The sequence below is a fragment of the Medicago truncatula genome, chromosome 4, assembly GCF_003473485.1.
Source record: "Medicago truncatula cultivar Jemalong A17 chromosome 4, MtrunA17r5.0-ANR, whole genome shotgun sequence".
NCBI classification, from domain to species: Eukaryota; Viridiplantae; Streptophyta; class Magnoliopsida; order Fabales; family Fabaceae; genus Medicago; species Medicago truncatula.
In genome coordinates this window covers 8689442-8705533 of record NC_053045.1, presented here as the reverse complement: position 1 = coordinate 8705533, position 16092 = coordinate 8689442, and the positions used below count along the sequence as shown (strand labels likewise).

General features: G+C 31.5%; 1 protein-coding gene across 1 annotated transcript; it reads right to left on the bottom strand.

Moving 5' to 3' along the window:
• Positions 1-13116: 13116 nt before the first annotated feature.
• Positions 13117-14394, bottom strand: LOC11418939 (uncharacterized). Its single transcript, XM_003605056.4, has 2 exons — positions 14236-14394; positions 13117-14031 (listed from the first exon to the last, which is right to left on the bottom strand). Exons 1-2 carry the CDS (start codon positions 14290-14292, stop codon positions 13429-13431), a joined length of 660 nt encoding a protein of 219 aa, XP_003605104.1. The 5' UTR covers positions 14293-14394; the 3' UTR covers positions 13117-13428.
• Positions 14395-16092: the final 1698 nt, after the last annotated feature.

Genomic DNA, 16092 nt, shown 5'->3' with positions numbered 1-16092 from the left:
CAAAACATGAATTATATATTTTTAGAACTTAAAAATTCATATCTAATTTATGTTTGGTTAAAACATTCTAATCTTTTTGGAAGAGATTTCTAAATTATTATAAACTTTCCTGCAAAAATTCATTCAAAAATTTAAAATATATACATGATTTGACTTAAAGCCAAGGACCAAATGCGTGGAGGAAAAACTTTTGGACGAATGAAAGTCGAAGAAATTTTTATGGAGACTGAAACTAGTACGATTTGTTTAATCGATACAAATTGTGACCCAGATCTAGCAGATATTTCGATTCCAGCTAATGATGATGCTATAGCTTCAATCTGATTAATTCTTAACAAATTAGTTTTTGCAATTTGTGAGGGTCGTTCTAGCTATATACGAAATTTTTGATTAATAATAAGATAAAGAAATTGTTAGATTTGGATCCATGACACTTGGTCGGGGGTGCACAGTTTTAGTGTAAATAATTTAAACGACAAAATTTATAATTTCATAATTTTTTCCTATAAGAATATGGATCCGGAAACGTTGCTTATGAGTTTTGCAGTAAAGACCTTGAATCCGGAAACAATTTGTATGAGTGTTCCGGTAAAAACCTTCAATCCGAAACAATTAATATGTTTTTGCAGGTAGAAACATCAATTCCGGAATCTTTTCTGAAACATTTTCCGGTAAAAATACCCTTCTGAAAAATGTTTATGATGTGTTTTTGGAAACCATACAAACCGAAAATCATATTCTCTGTTTGACAAAACCAGTGGTTGACCAGTTTGTCCCCAGTTCAAGACAACAACAACTTGTGTGTCAAGTCAAGGAAGTCTCTTTCATACCCAAACCATGTGTATTGATTTCTTCCTATCACCGTGTGCGTGACTATTTTACATTTTTTTTTATTGTTACACATATGCAAGCAATATTAGAAAATGGGGGCTGAATTATTTTAGAATAGGAGTGCATATGCCTAAGCTCTAGAAATTCTATCACTGTAATATAATTTGTATTAGAGATAAGAGATGTCTTGAAGTGGGAACAGGATGAGATACTATCAGTCCACGGTTACATCAGTACAAACAGAAAAACTGATAGCATCACATTGACCTTGTAACGGAGTTTGAACTAAAAACCACGGATGGAACTTGTGTATCGACGTTATAAATTTCAATAATCGAGTTCATGGAACTCGGAGACCTCCACTATGAATGATAACAGAAAGTAGCATAAATGAGAGACTCTCATAATCAAGAATCAAGTCACCAAAAGTAGAATCAAATGAGGAATTCAATAAGTATGACACAAGAATCTTATACATGTAATATAAATCAAGGCAAAGCAATGAAAAGCAATACAGTGTAAAATATCATATAACACCCTGTGGGCTTGCATTACACGATAACTTAAGCAATTATCATGCACAAACTGATGAGCATATACACAGTTCAATGGTTTCAGAATTGAGGGCTACAGGAGTTGGAGGAATTATCTTTATCAACGATGGCCTTGAAAGTATCATGGATGCAACATCAGCCAGCACTTTATCACAGTTCCTCAAATTGATCACTTTCAGTTGTGTGCAATTTTCTAGCACATGCTTCACTCCCTCATCTGTGATCATTTCACAATTTTCCAGTAACAGTTCCAAAAGCCCACAACAACTCTTTGAGATTGCATAGAGTGCTATATCATCAACTCTTGTATGTGACAAGTTCAACACCTCTAGTTTCGGAACTTCAAAGTTCATTCTGCTCAGCCTCATTTTTGGAATGTAAGCTAAGTTCAAATCTCTAATCTCACAACAACTCCTTAAAATTTGAGTAATACCTTTTTCAGAAATGTCAAAGCAATGACTCAAATCAAGCCGCTGCAAATTGGGGAACACGGAAGCAAATTTTTTGACGTTTTTATCTGTTAACCAACGATTGATTTGCAAACTTAAGAGACTTTATTTGAGGGCTTACAACAAAACCAACCAAAGAATTAGCATTTGCTACACTCTTTAACCTAGAATAGTTGTATTGTATTCCACTCTGATCTCACTAAGTGAAGGACAGTTCCTAATGAATGCAAACAACATCGCATAGTCTTGTCGCCGTTCATTGTTAGTAAAGGATAAAGACCTCAATGTTGGTCTCTCAAGTAATGCAGAAGCAATGCCTGCTAGACACAAGCAGTTATCCTGGTTCCTTCCACAACACAGAAGTAGTCCAGTCCCCCTTGCACTTCCAAGGAGATTTCACTATAATCACAAAGATTACAAATGCTCAATACTATCTAAGTATGAGACTTCACAAAAATGCTCAAGCACACACGCAAGAGGCTTCCAATGCTCAAGCACTAAGCAAGAGACTTCTAATGCTCAAGCACGCAAGCAAGAGGCTTCTGATCAAACAAAAATACAAAGAATTAAGTTTGACTTGAACGCTTGATATACAATCAGTGGTGTTCACAATACAATACGTTAAAGACTCTAGACTTTTGAATTTCTAAGATGTATCAAATCAGTGCAGAAATTCAGTGTGCTTTGTAGAATCAAATTGACAGAGTTTTGGCGCTTTTGAACTTATGTATCTCTATCTACAATCTTCAAGTCTTCACTCCTTTATATAGAGGCGTGAAAGAGACGTTGAGATAATTAGCACGTCTAAAGAGTCGTTTGAAATCCTTTGATCATTCACCAGTAATCCTTTGCCTGATTTGGGTGTAGTCCTTTGAAGAATTAGCTTCAAATTCATTCCCATCTTGAAGGCACAAATTCTGCAGGCATAGCTGTTGTCTTGTCTTGTAGCGTGGACAAAAACAGAGGAGTGGAGGTAGTGGTTGTACACTTGTACTTTGTCAACTCTGTTAACGAAGGACAAATGCTCAGTGCTATCCAAATGACCGTTGATACCTCCCTTTCAATTCTTCGTTCTTCTTAGATAAGGTTGAAATGAGAAACAGCTACTTTGGATCTTCAGTTTGAATTTACGGATTAAATGTAGCTTCTGGTGATGATTTCGCTTCTGATGAAAACCTTGCTTCTGATGACCTTCTGCTTCTGATGACGTCATCACTTCAGGAGCACTTCAGCTTCAGAAGCACTTTAAGCTTCAGACGCAGTTTTCTTCAGATGCTTCGAATTTCTTTTTCTTTCCATTGTTCTTCCAAGACCTTTTGAAATTACTTGACTAGCCTTTTTGGTCCTGTACACTTGAACAATTATTAGTAATAACCAATTGACAATTTTTAATACCTTGTTATCATCAAAACTCATTAAGGTTCATTGTGAAACACATTTTGTTCCAACAATTAAGCCTAATAAATAATATATATAATAAAATCGTATCTACTAACGATATATTTTTTGAAAGAATCTACTAACAATATATGAAAGTTAAAGTACAAAAAAATTTCATAATCGTCCTATTTCAAACTCATGATCTTCTTAATTTTATGTCATTTTGCAAACTTACATTTAATTTTTTTTATTTTTTTAAATTAAGGCTTAATTGCACTTTTCACCCCTATTTTTTTGCTAATTGTGCGATTTTGCACCCCCCTCTTTTTTTGTTGAGCGATTTTGCATCCCATCTTTTACCAATTGTGTTTTGTTCAAAATCATCATTAAAAGAGGGGAAGGGGGTTAAAACATGGGGTGCAAAATCACTCAAAAAAAAAAAGAGGGGGTGCAAAATCGCACAATTGGCAAAACGATAGGGGGCAAAAGTGCAATTAAGCACAAGAAGTTCCTTCTAACCAAAAAGGGGGCAAAAAAATGGGGTGCAAAATCGGTCAAAAAAAAGAGGGGGAGCAAAATTGCACAATTAGCAAAATTTAGGGAGGAAAAGTACAATTAACCCTTAAATTAATTATGGATAATGATCATCGTATGTAATGTAACCAATTTTCATGGATATGAAGTTAATTAATTTTGTAAAAAAAATTACCGATAATGATTATCACAAGTCTAACAAATATTTCATAGATAACAATAGAATTATTTAAGAAAATAATATATAAAAATCAAAATCCATTAAAATTCCATAGTTGACCTTTTTAAAAGCCAATATATTATCATAATAATTACGGACGACTATTTTTTTCAATTGATTTTTGAGATATAAGCAAATAAATTCTACAATGAGTGCGGTGTAAATACACAAGAGTATTTTGGAGAAACAATACATACAGTGATGTTGATATATTAAAAATAGTCAAGGGTTTTTTAAATTTTATCATATCGACTATCACATATCGTTACATATTTTTTTTTCTTCAATATATAAGCATATAAAATCTTCAACGTGTGCGGTGCAAATATTTAACGGTGTTTTAAATATAAAATAAAAAGTTATTTAACATAAACACTACATTGATGTTGATATTCTGAAAATAATCGAGTTTCCAAAATTTTATCATATCGATTTTCTCATATATATACATAAAAATTTATTAAAGCATATATAAGCACATAAAATCTACAACGGGTGCGGTGCAAACGTTGAACGATGTTTTGCATATATAAAATAAAAAGTTATTCAATAGAAACACTATGTTAATGTTTATATTTTGACAATATTAATCAGCTTTCACAATTTTATCATATCGATTTTCTCATATATGTACATAAAATTCTATTTATGCATATATAAGCACATAAAATCTGCAACGAGTGCGGTACAAACGTTGAACCGTGTTTTGCATATAAAATAAAAAGTTATCCAATACAAATACTATATTAATGTTTATATTTTGACAATATTAATGAGTTTCTACAATTTTATTATATCAACTTTCTCATACATATTTACATAAAATTTGTTTATGCAGATAAAACGCATAACATCTGCAATGGCTGCGATGTAAACATTGAATGGTGTTTTTCATATAAAATAAAAATTTATTTAATATAAAACATTACTTTAATTTTGATATTTAAAAAAATACTCATGAGTTTTAAAAAAATTATTTTATTAACTTTCTCAAATATGTATACAAAACTTTATTTTTATTTAATATACATGATTCAAATATTTAACATATTTTTCTATATATAAGTAAAAAATATTCAATAAAAATAATGTATTAATGTTGTTAATTTTTATTTAATATCTTTAAACATATGGCAATATTAACAATTAAATAATTTTTTATATGATTACCACAATATTATATGACCCGTTCCGCACGGGTCTATTACTAGTTACAGTAAAAATTTCATTTTTTTTTAAAATCCCGGATCTTCTAAATATAATATTATTAGAATATAAAATATTCTTTGTATAAATTATATATTAGTTAGAGATAATGGAGGCACAAGTTAGATATACTTGATGCCCAAGTTAAAAATACTTGAGGCCCAAGACAACATCATTGTATAAATACACATTAGAGCATAATGAAACAATCAAGAGAATGAATGAGAGAGCTTCCATTTCATCTTACAAACCAATCTCTATCCCCGTAGACACTAAAGCAAAACTCAATGGCCTCTCAGGTAACTCATACCATAATCCATATGAATATCAAAGCCACTCTTATCTATTGTGACAACATTAGTGTTGTTTACTTGTCAGGTAATCCTATCCAACATCAACGCACAAAACATATTGAAATGGATATCCATTTTGTGCGTGAAAAAGTTGCTAAAGGTCAAGTACGTGTTCTACATGTCTCATCTTGCTATCAAATAGGTGACATTTTCACCAAGGGCCTTCCACTGCAATTATTTGATGATTTCAGAGATAGTCTCAACATCCGTCAACCTCCCGTTTTGACTACGAGAGCGTATTAGAATATAAAATATTCATTGTATAAATTATTAATTAATATATATATATATATATATATATATATATATATATATATATATATATTGTATATTAGTTAGAGATAACTGAGGCACAAGTTAGAAATACTTGAGGCCCAAGACAACATCATTGTATAAATACACATTAGAGCATAATAAAACAATCAAGAGAATGAATTCTATTAAATATGTCTAATGCAAAATATATAATTTATTTATTTTTTCTTAAAACAAAAATTAATTTGTTTCTTTTTCCTTCTCCTTATTATTCGATTCCTTTAAATATAGGTAAACAAAGTTTATTATACTCTACATTCTCTCCAAAAAAAAGTTTATTATATTCTATATTAATGTTGATATTTTGAAAATAATCACAAATTTTTAAAATTTTATCCTATCAACTTTTACATATAATTATATAAAAATTTGTTTATATATATCTAAGCACATAAAATCTGCAATGAATGCGGTGCAAACATTGAATGGTGTTTTGAAAAATAATAAAATAAAAATATGAAATAGACGAATAATGATCAATCAATGATACAAGTCAATTTCTCCATATTATGATTAGTCATTAGATAAATAAATGAGGGATAAACAACAAAAGACGGTGGATTAACAAATGAGAGATTCCAAAAGTAGATATATGAATTATAGACGAATGAGCATATGCTTAATTTGTATATTTGGTAGGGAAAGATTAATTTAGTATTCGAATTTCGTTAAATCGCTTGTTATAAAAGTCTATGAATATTTTTCTTATGCCACAACTAATTATGACATGTTATTAAATTTCATTTAATAGAAAGTAATGGGAAAGGGAAAATTCGTCCTAATAGAAAGCAACGGGGGACAATTACGGATTTTCAAGTGCGATGAGAAAAAATTGATTGAAATTGGTCGCACAATAATTATTAGGGCATATCAATTAAATTAACTAAGCAATCTTTTCGATAATTATCATGGTTGATGGAATTTTTTGGTGAACCCATTTAGCGTAATCCATTCCCTTTAATGATTCTACAATAATGAGCAGAGTTAATTATTTGGGTTTGGACTTTTATGACATTAAATATAAAATTTATGATCTAATCTTTGTAATTTGAGAAAATTTTAGTTTACCTCATGTCGATTTTGTAAAGTCAAAATTTTTGAAGGTCTAAAACTAAAAAATACAAATTAAGGATAAGAAACATAGACACCACATCTCTAAGTAATGCAAGCATGAGGTATACGAGTCTCTTCTCTTATATATCCAACATTTGTTCTATTTATAGCTGATGTGGACAAATTACTCACGCTTGATTCTCAAAATAAATAAATAAAAAGCAATGGAAAATAAGAGGAAAAAAATTGATGGAATCAAATCATGTGTGATGAATCCTCTATCTAATTTCAAGTATGCTCCATTCGTCCTAAATTATAAGGAAAAAAAATTCATTTTCTTTGTCTCAAATTATAAGAAAAAAGACCAACTTTTATCATATTTAATTATATTGTTTCAAAAAATTATATTTTCTAAAAGAAAATTAAATGCAAAGTGCATTCAATTTGCTCTCTCTTTCATTTTCTCAATAACCAATAACCAATACAAATTGTTTTTACATCTTCTTATAAAACTTATTTCAAAGATAACACATGAAACTATGTTACAAACTACTATGTTTTACTCGCTCCGTCCCAAATTGTATGTCGTTTTAGGAAAAAAATTGTCCCACATTATATGTTGCTTTACAATACCAATAAAACATTAATGTAATTTTTCATATTATATCCTTTACTATTTATTACTCTCTCTTATTTCAATTCTTTCATTTATCTTTCCCATATAATTTATTGAGGACAATTTTGTAAAACAACTTATAATATCTCTTTCCTATACTACATTAATTACATTTCTTAATACGTGTACAATACTCAAAAAGTGATACAATTTGGAACGGAGGGAATAGTTTTTTTCTATACACATCTCTACGAAAACTGAAAATGACATATACTAGAGGGGTGAAAAACACTATTAATTCTTTATTTATTGATATAATAAATATTACAAATCAAATTCTAGTATTATTGCGCCAACTAATAACTTTTGTCCAGTGGATATGGTCAATTGTACTGAATAAACCATCGGTTTTTATTATCCAGAATTCATCAATTCTTGCAACTATATATGCATATAAACGAACCCAAAACACGGTACATCCCACTCCTTCATTAGTAGGAGTACTCCTTTCGACAATTTCTCCTGCATGCATTTCAAATTGCCCCCACATCTCTTCACAATCAAAGTATACTGGTAATGAACCTGAAGGCAGTGCAATAAAGAATTTAGCATTTTTGTGTTGGATTTCTTGAAGCTTGGCATCATTTGAAGAATAACCTAGAGAAGATATTAGTGTAAGGAAAAAGAAAAGGACGACATAACATTTGGCTAACATTTTTGAGGATTTATTGTGTAATATTTCTATGGTTGATTAAACATGAATGATTAGTCAAAAACTTCTAATATATTTATAGTTGAAAATGTAAAAGGATTTAAAGACAGATGTAATATCTAGTTTGACTAAAATTATGTTTTTTCATAAATAAACTTGCAATAAACTTTTTTGTTGACTTTTTCATAAATAAACCTAAATGCAATAACTAAAAGAGGAAATTTTAAATAAAAAATAATATTTTTTAAGCATCAATTACACAATTTTAAATGCAAATATTACCTTTTTCGGGTCATTAATTAAGCATTTAATATAAATATTATTATATTTGACTTCTTAACCACTGTCTCAGAGGCACCGATTAGTATGACCCGCTTCTTATTTTCTTTATGCAACTTTGAGAGAAACTTAATTTGATACCATAATAATCTTACATAAGACCGCTAGTTTATGCCAAACATAATATGATTAAAGTGCTGAAAAATTGAATATTGCACCTTCTCATTAGGGTATATAAGAAAGGACATGTTGTTGATTTTTTTTTTTGTTACACGGACATGTTATTGATTGACACACAGTTTACACGTTAGAGTTGGAAAAATAGGAATTGGCTTTAAAGAATGAGTCATGCTAATCGGTGTCTTCCTAGAGTTGATTAAGAAAATAAAAAAAGAAAGTTTTAAATAAAAAATATCATATTTTGACTTTGAAGAATATACAACTTTAAATACAATACCTACTATTGGGGGATGTTCGCGGTATGGTTTAGTTCAATTTTGAGGATAAAAGTCATTCAAACTGTAAGATAAAAACGCATGCGGTTTGGTTTGGTTGATTTTTAAAAAGTCATCTAAACCAAACCAATGCGGCTTGGATTGGTTCGGTTTGTGCGGTTTATCGTGAAATAAAAAAATATTACATTAACTCTAATATTGCCCACTTGTTACAAAATAAACACAGGACATTTTATTTTGCTGTTTATATGATAAAATATTAGGAAAATCTTATATCAAAATAGGTAAAATTAAGAAGAAACATAAGCATGAAACAAATTATTGGGAAGAAAATGAAACAAATTCATAACTGAAAATGAATTAAAAGAGATGGAAAGGAATTAGGATCGAACCTGATGGTGCAACAATGGAAAAATCGAATCAAAAGAGATTATTTTTGGGCTATGTAATTGGGCTAGTACATGTTTAAGTAATCTTCATTATTCTTGCGGTTTGGTTTGGTTGCTGAGATGCAAACCGCAAATCGAACCGAACGACGCGGTTCAGTGCAAAAGTCATTCGAGTTCATCCGAACCAAGTGCGGTTTTTTGCGGTTTCGATTTGGATTGGTTTGGTTTGTGGTTTTTCTATTTGGTTGGTTCGATTTTGAACACCCCTATATTGTCCCCTTAAGCGGTGGATTGGGAATCTCTCTAGTGAGTTTTACACGGGAGGAGGTCCAATGTCAATTTTGACCATTCAATTGGTCTTAATGTTTTTCAATGAATCCAATTAAGTCAAATCAATGGTTGGAATTCCACTTGACCCTCCAATGACCGAAGAGGATCCATACCCTTACTGGTTATCATTTTCTAAAAAGAATTTTCATTGACCTACGTTCCAAAGCCATGAAAGGTCAAATAATTGCTGATTTTCTTGCTAATTTTCTTTTGTCTTAAAATAATTGTCTCTTTAACATTTTTCTGTCTCAAAATATTGTCACTTTAGAATATTAATGCAACATTTATTAATTTTTTCTACTGTTATACCTTTATAATTTATTCATTGAATTTCATCTAATTTAACACAATTATTCATTTTCTTAATTAACAAGAGTATTTTAATAAATGATATTAATTTTACCATTGAAATCAACACAATTATTCATTTTTTTAATAATCATGCACAAGCCATAAACAACTATTATTTTGAGACAGAGGGATGGAAGTATATCAATAGTGATGATAATTTTGAACAAAATTAGATAAGTTTGAATGATTGAAAATATATTTCAGTGGCACTTGTCATAGTAAAGGGAGTGATATCGAAATGCATGTATTATCTCCAAAGGGAACATGTAATCAAATTTTTGTATAAATTTTTTCAAGAAAATGATCTAATAGCGAGCCAAAATATGTAGCTTTGATAGCAAGGCTCAGAAAATTGGTTGACTTCAGAGCTAGAATTATATTAACCTATATTAACCTGAGGACTCTTAATTGGTCATAAGCTGATTAGAACAAAGCTATAAATGTTAGAGTGATCCTAATCTTTTGGAATACAATGATGATGGACTACGTGCCAATAAGTTCAGAAATGGTTCTTAGAATCAAAGCTTTTAAAGAAAGAAAAGGATATCAATTGTACTTAAGGTTGCATATGAGGTAGATAAGAATTGCAAGTCAAGGGAATTGCAAGTCATAATGGACTTTAAGATGGGAAATTCACAAGACACCAAAAGGATTAATAATGGCAGAAAGATAACAAAAAATGCACAAGATCAGAAGCAGAGAAACAATGCACAAAAACTAGTTTCAAGATTTTCTTTGAAATGCCCCGTATTTTAAATATTAAAAATTAAAATAAAATTTAATAACTAGATCATTTTAGTTTTTTTATCAAGCTGTATTGTTTAAAGAATGAGTATTGCAATTAAAGTAATATTTTTAGTGGTACATTTCTAGTGGTGTATTTTTTAAGTAAGAAGGATAACTCTTGGCGTTTTTGTGTTGATTACGGAGTATTAAATGCCGCAACTATCAAGGACAAATTTCCCATTCCCACAATTGATGAGTTGCTAGATGAGCTTGGTGGTGCTTCTATTTTCAGTAAATTGGACCTTTGAGCGGGTTATCATCAAATTCGTGTTCATCCAAGGGACACCTACAAAACAGCATTTAGGACCCATGACGGACACTTTGAATTTCTCGTCATGCCGTTCGGATTAACAAATGCTCCCTCCACGTTTCAAGCTACAATGAATCGCCTTTTCTCTTAATTTTTACGAAGATTTGTCATTGTTATCTTTGATGATATTTTGATAGCCCGCGTTGCAGCTAATTTTTTCTGGCCTAAGATGCATCAATCTGTAGAGAATTATGTTGCTTCTTATCTTACTTGTCAACACATCAAATACTCCACTGAAGTTCTGACGGGATTATTACAACTACTTCCAATTCTGGAGTGTGTCTGGGAAGACGTCACAATTGATTTTATTACCGGCCTTCCTCCCTCTCACGGATCCACTGTCATTTTTGTTGTAGTCGATTGTTTGTCTAAATCGGCTCATTTTGGGGATCTTCTTACTGGGTTTACAGCTTCTAAAGTGGCAGAATTATTAGTCTCATTGGTATTTCGACTTCATGGATTTCCATGTTCCATTGTGTCCGATAGAGACCCGGAGTTTTTTAGCACTTTTTGGCGGAAACCATTTGATTTAAGTGGTACTAAGTTGACTATGAGTAGTGCTTATCACCCACAAACGGATGGCCAATCCGAAGTGGTTAACCGCTGCCTTGAGAAATACCTTCGTGCCTTTACACAAAAGAAACCATCTTCATGGGTTACATTATTACCTTGGGCTGAGTTGCATTATAACACCAACTATCATAGTGGCTTAAAAATGTCCCCATTTCAAGCCTTGTATGGCCGCACCTCTCCATCCATTCCGCTTTACACTAGAGGCTCCACTATCATTGCAGCTTTGGATGAATCTTTTTTGGAGCATGATGAACTGTTATGCGTTCTCAAAGCCAATTTGTTAACTGCTCAACCCAGATGGTTCAGCAGGCCAATGCACACTGTCGTGACTTACAGTTTGATGTAGGAGACTTGGTACTGGTTCGTTTAAAGCCTCACCGACAGATCTAAGTTCGACAACAACACCAACAGAAACTATCGAAGAAATTTTATGTGCCTCTTGAGATCCTCGAATGCATTTGCAAAGTGGCTTACTGATTTCAGTTGCCACCAGAGATTCGTATCCATCCAGTTTTTTATGTTTCAAACTTGAAACCATTTCGCGGATCTGCGTTACCTTTCCCTCATGTTCTACCTCCAAACAATATCTCTAACCAAACCTGTTGAGGTCCCTGTAGCCATTGCTTCCACTCGTACTGTTTTGGTCAATGGTGTTCCACAACAGCAAGTTCTCGTGCAGTGGGCTAATTGTCCACCGGATGAAGCCTCATGGGAAGATTTTGTGCAGTTCCAGGCTGCTTTTCCATCCTTCCACCTTGAGGACAAGGTGGCATTTGAAGAGGGGGGAATGATACAAGCCCAATCCATGAAGAGGTAATGAGCCCAAATGATGAAGAGTCGTCCAATACCAATGCTAGTGAGGAAATGACTATGAGCTTTGGCAAGAGACAAATTCAAATTCATAAACCCAAATGGATGGAGGACTTTATTTGCAATCCATGATTCTAGAAGCTGGCTGACAGCAATTGCAGCTGCATTTTATTCTCTGCTATGTTCGTTATTTCTATTTTACCGGTATTTTACACTTGTTGGTTAGAAGGTTGTGAGCTACCAATCCTTTATATCACAGTGTAATTGTCATTCTGTTTTATAATAAATATTAATGAGAATTCTCTCCTTCTGAACTCTTCTCTTCTTTCTTAATTTCTTTGGAGTCTACACTCACTCGAAGAGTGCAATTTATCGATCACTTAGCTGGCTAGGTGTATCATAAGATCAAAAAGTTACAAAACTCAACTATTTAAATGAAAGCGCGATTACACCAAATCAAGAGAAAATTTAAAATGAATTTCCAAATAAAGTCAATCTCAAACTTCTCAAAACGATTAAATGCTTCATTGATAGTCATTCTAAAAAAGGTTTGATCCATGACCATACTAAAAGTTTAACCATGTCGATAAGATTACCGTTATAACCAATCTTTATGACCAAAAAACATGCATATATAACTAATATATATTTTTTTCATTTACAAGCCAAGATTGTAAATTACAGACCACAACAAATAACGAGTCAATACAAAGATACAACAGAATATCAAATTGCTCCTGCTCAATTCTTCAAGACCTGTCAATTAAAATTTACCATAAGTGATTGAAATATATTCTCCTAAGTACTACTTTTAACATACTTACATTATTAGATAAATTTCTTTAAACTCCACATGAATTTTATCTAATAATACAAGATATGTTAAAGAGTATGTTGTCAGCATCATCGATCAATTTACGACTTAAACCTCGACATGTATTTTCTTATTAGGAGAGGTGACCCTAAAAATATGTTCCTCTCCGGTGCAATTATCTACTTGAACAATCCAATTACTCTTATTCCTTTGGACAACCATATCATAATCTTTCTTCACATTAAGATCAATTTTGGTCACAAGCAACCCTTCTCCTATAGGTAAATATGTTGCCCTAAATTGTCTCCATCTCAATGCCCTATGCCTAACATTATAACCAACCACAAGTGCTCCATCTTTATTGGCACCTTTAAATGCTGCTAGAAAAACTTCTCTTGCATTATTCATGTCACAATCTACAAGAACAAAATCAGCTCCTTTGTAGTCATTTAAGAGAAGGGTTTTAGCATCTCCTACAACAAACTCAACACTATCTTTATGAACTCCTAAAGCTTCTTTGGATGCTTGTAATTCATTTTGTCCAGATGAAATGTATATCACACGGCCGTGTGTTTGTTGAGAGGCCGCAGCTAGTGCTAGCGTGGTAGAACTAGCCACGTTAGCACTTGCTACCACCATGAGTTGTGCATTTTTTCCTGCTGCAATAGCTGATATGAATTCGGCTACATCGGGTTCTTTGTCCCTTTTGGCCTGCAAAATGAAATTAAGAAAGATAAGACTGGAAATTAAAAAACTACATTTAATTCAGATTCTCTAGTGTATCAAAAATTGTTGCGCAACGGCGAGGCAAGAACAACAACTCACACACAACCTTGGGACTATTTATCTTGCATATAGGAAAAGAGATTGTATTTATGATAACATAATAATGATATATGCTCTTTCTCTGCTTACCATTTTGAGAGCTTGAAGATAAGCCTTCTTGGCATTTTCAGGTGACCATTCAGACATGATGATGTTGGATATCTTTTCCTCAACTTTCAAATTTTTTTTGTGAGATTGATTTGAAGGTATCTTTGATGTGTGAAAACCGTTGTTTCAAGTTGTTGGGGAACATAGGCAATGTATTGTATATATACATAAATATTGTGGTGAGAAGACCATAGCTTATTATAAGTTATTAATTAAATCATCTCCCAGTATTAAGTATTTTATCATGTTAACTTTTGTCCTTAAGACATATGTTAAAAAACTCAAAAGAAGAAATATTCATTAAAATTTTGTGCATTCAATTTATTAAAAAGTTAAAAGATTAAATATAATGCACACATTTCAATAAATTGTTTGGGGGTAACAGTCACTTTGGTCCCTGGATGTGTAATGAGTAGTCATAATAGTCCCTCAATGTATAAAAATTTCAAAATAGTCTCTGATTTTGCAATTCGTTAGTCAAAATAATCTCTAATATTAAAATGTTTCATTAATATTGTCATATTAGTACTTCAATATACTTACTTATTGTCATATCAGTCCATATAAGTGCTTATTGTCATTTTAATCCTTATATGAAAAGAGTTATCAAGAGCATTGAGAGACTATTTTGACGTCAGAGACTATTTTGACTAACAAAGTGCACAATCAAAGACTATTTTGAAATTTTTGATATATTGATGGACTATTATGACTAATCATTCCACATTCAAGGATCAAAGTAAATATTATTCCAATTACTTTTATATTTGATTCATTAACTTATGCATAAAGGACACAAGTTAACATTTCACCATTTAAACCCTAAAAATCCTCAAAATCACCAATTACTTACTAAAATAAGTATACTTTTTTGTTAGTAAAAAAAATAAATTTTTTTTGTTAACCCTCTAGTTTTCATAGGATAACTGTCCCAGTAATCCGGAGTTCAGCTGCAATGTAAGTAAAATCTTATTAAAAATCATTTTATCCGAAAATTAAACTTAAATTTTTTTGAACAATTTCTCATTGCTAGAGCTTATTAACCACTTTAGTTTAATTTGCTATACATTTTTCTAATTCTGGGTAGAATTCATGGGAACTTGAACCCACAACATCTCTCGCGATATAAGTGTTCTCATTTGTCATCCAAGGTAGAATTCATGATTCATGAGTTTGAATATGTTTTAAATAAATCTTATAAGTTTCAATGATTAATATAATATATTAAATTTTACTAGGTTTTTGGACTTTTTGAGTTTGGTTGCAACTGAGGAAGGTTATTATTCTAGATTCTCTGCATTCTGCCGTCCAAATGGGTACCAATTATGGTGGTGAATGTCTTATGTTTCGACAAAAATTATTGAATGAATATAAATTTGGCACATAGTATAGTTGATTCTTCCCAAGCACGCACGCACACGTTGTGCCTACGGGAACAAAATTTCAATTTTATTTTCAATATAGTTTGCTAGTAGAGTATCTCGATGATGCTGGAATCTAAGATCTGATCTGAATTTTCCTATTAATCAAATTAATTAATCTAGTAATCCAAGTTTTTTCCGGAAAGTATCTAGTGATTTAAGCTAAAATAATGCAAATAATTTCATTTGACACGACTATTTCTTAAACAAAAATAAAAATTGCATTTGACTTGACTCTTGTATATGGTGAGAAGCTAACGAAAAATATTAACATGATGATTGGGGATGAATTCGAGATGATGAAGGTCATTTTGTTCATTTTATTTTAGTTAAAATTGAAAGGATGATTCCGCTCATTGATGTGGATTTGGGTGAGGCCTTAGGTTTATTATCTGTAATTTATTGGGTTCGTGATCTG

Bases quoted from the DNA above. Each gene is read 5' to 3' on its own strand.
- LOC11418939 (XM_003605056.4), bottom strand. From the start codon at position 14,292: ATGTCTGAATGGTCACCTGAAAATGCCAAGAAGGCTTATCTTCAAGCT. The intron at 14,032-14,235 runs GTAAGCAGAGAA...TTCATTTTGCAG, and splicing joins ATCTTCAAGCTCTCAAAATG to GCCAAAAGGGACAAAGAACC.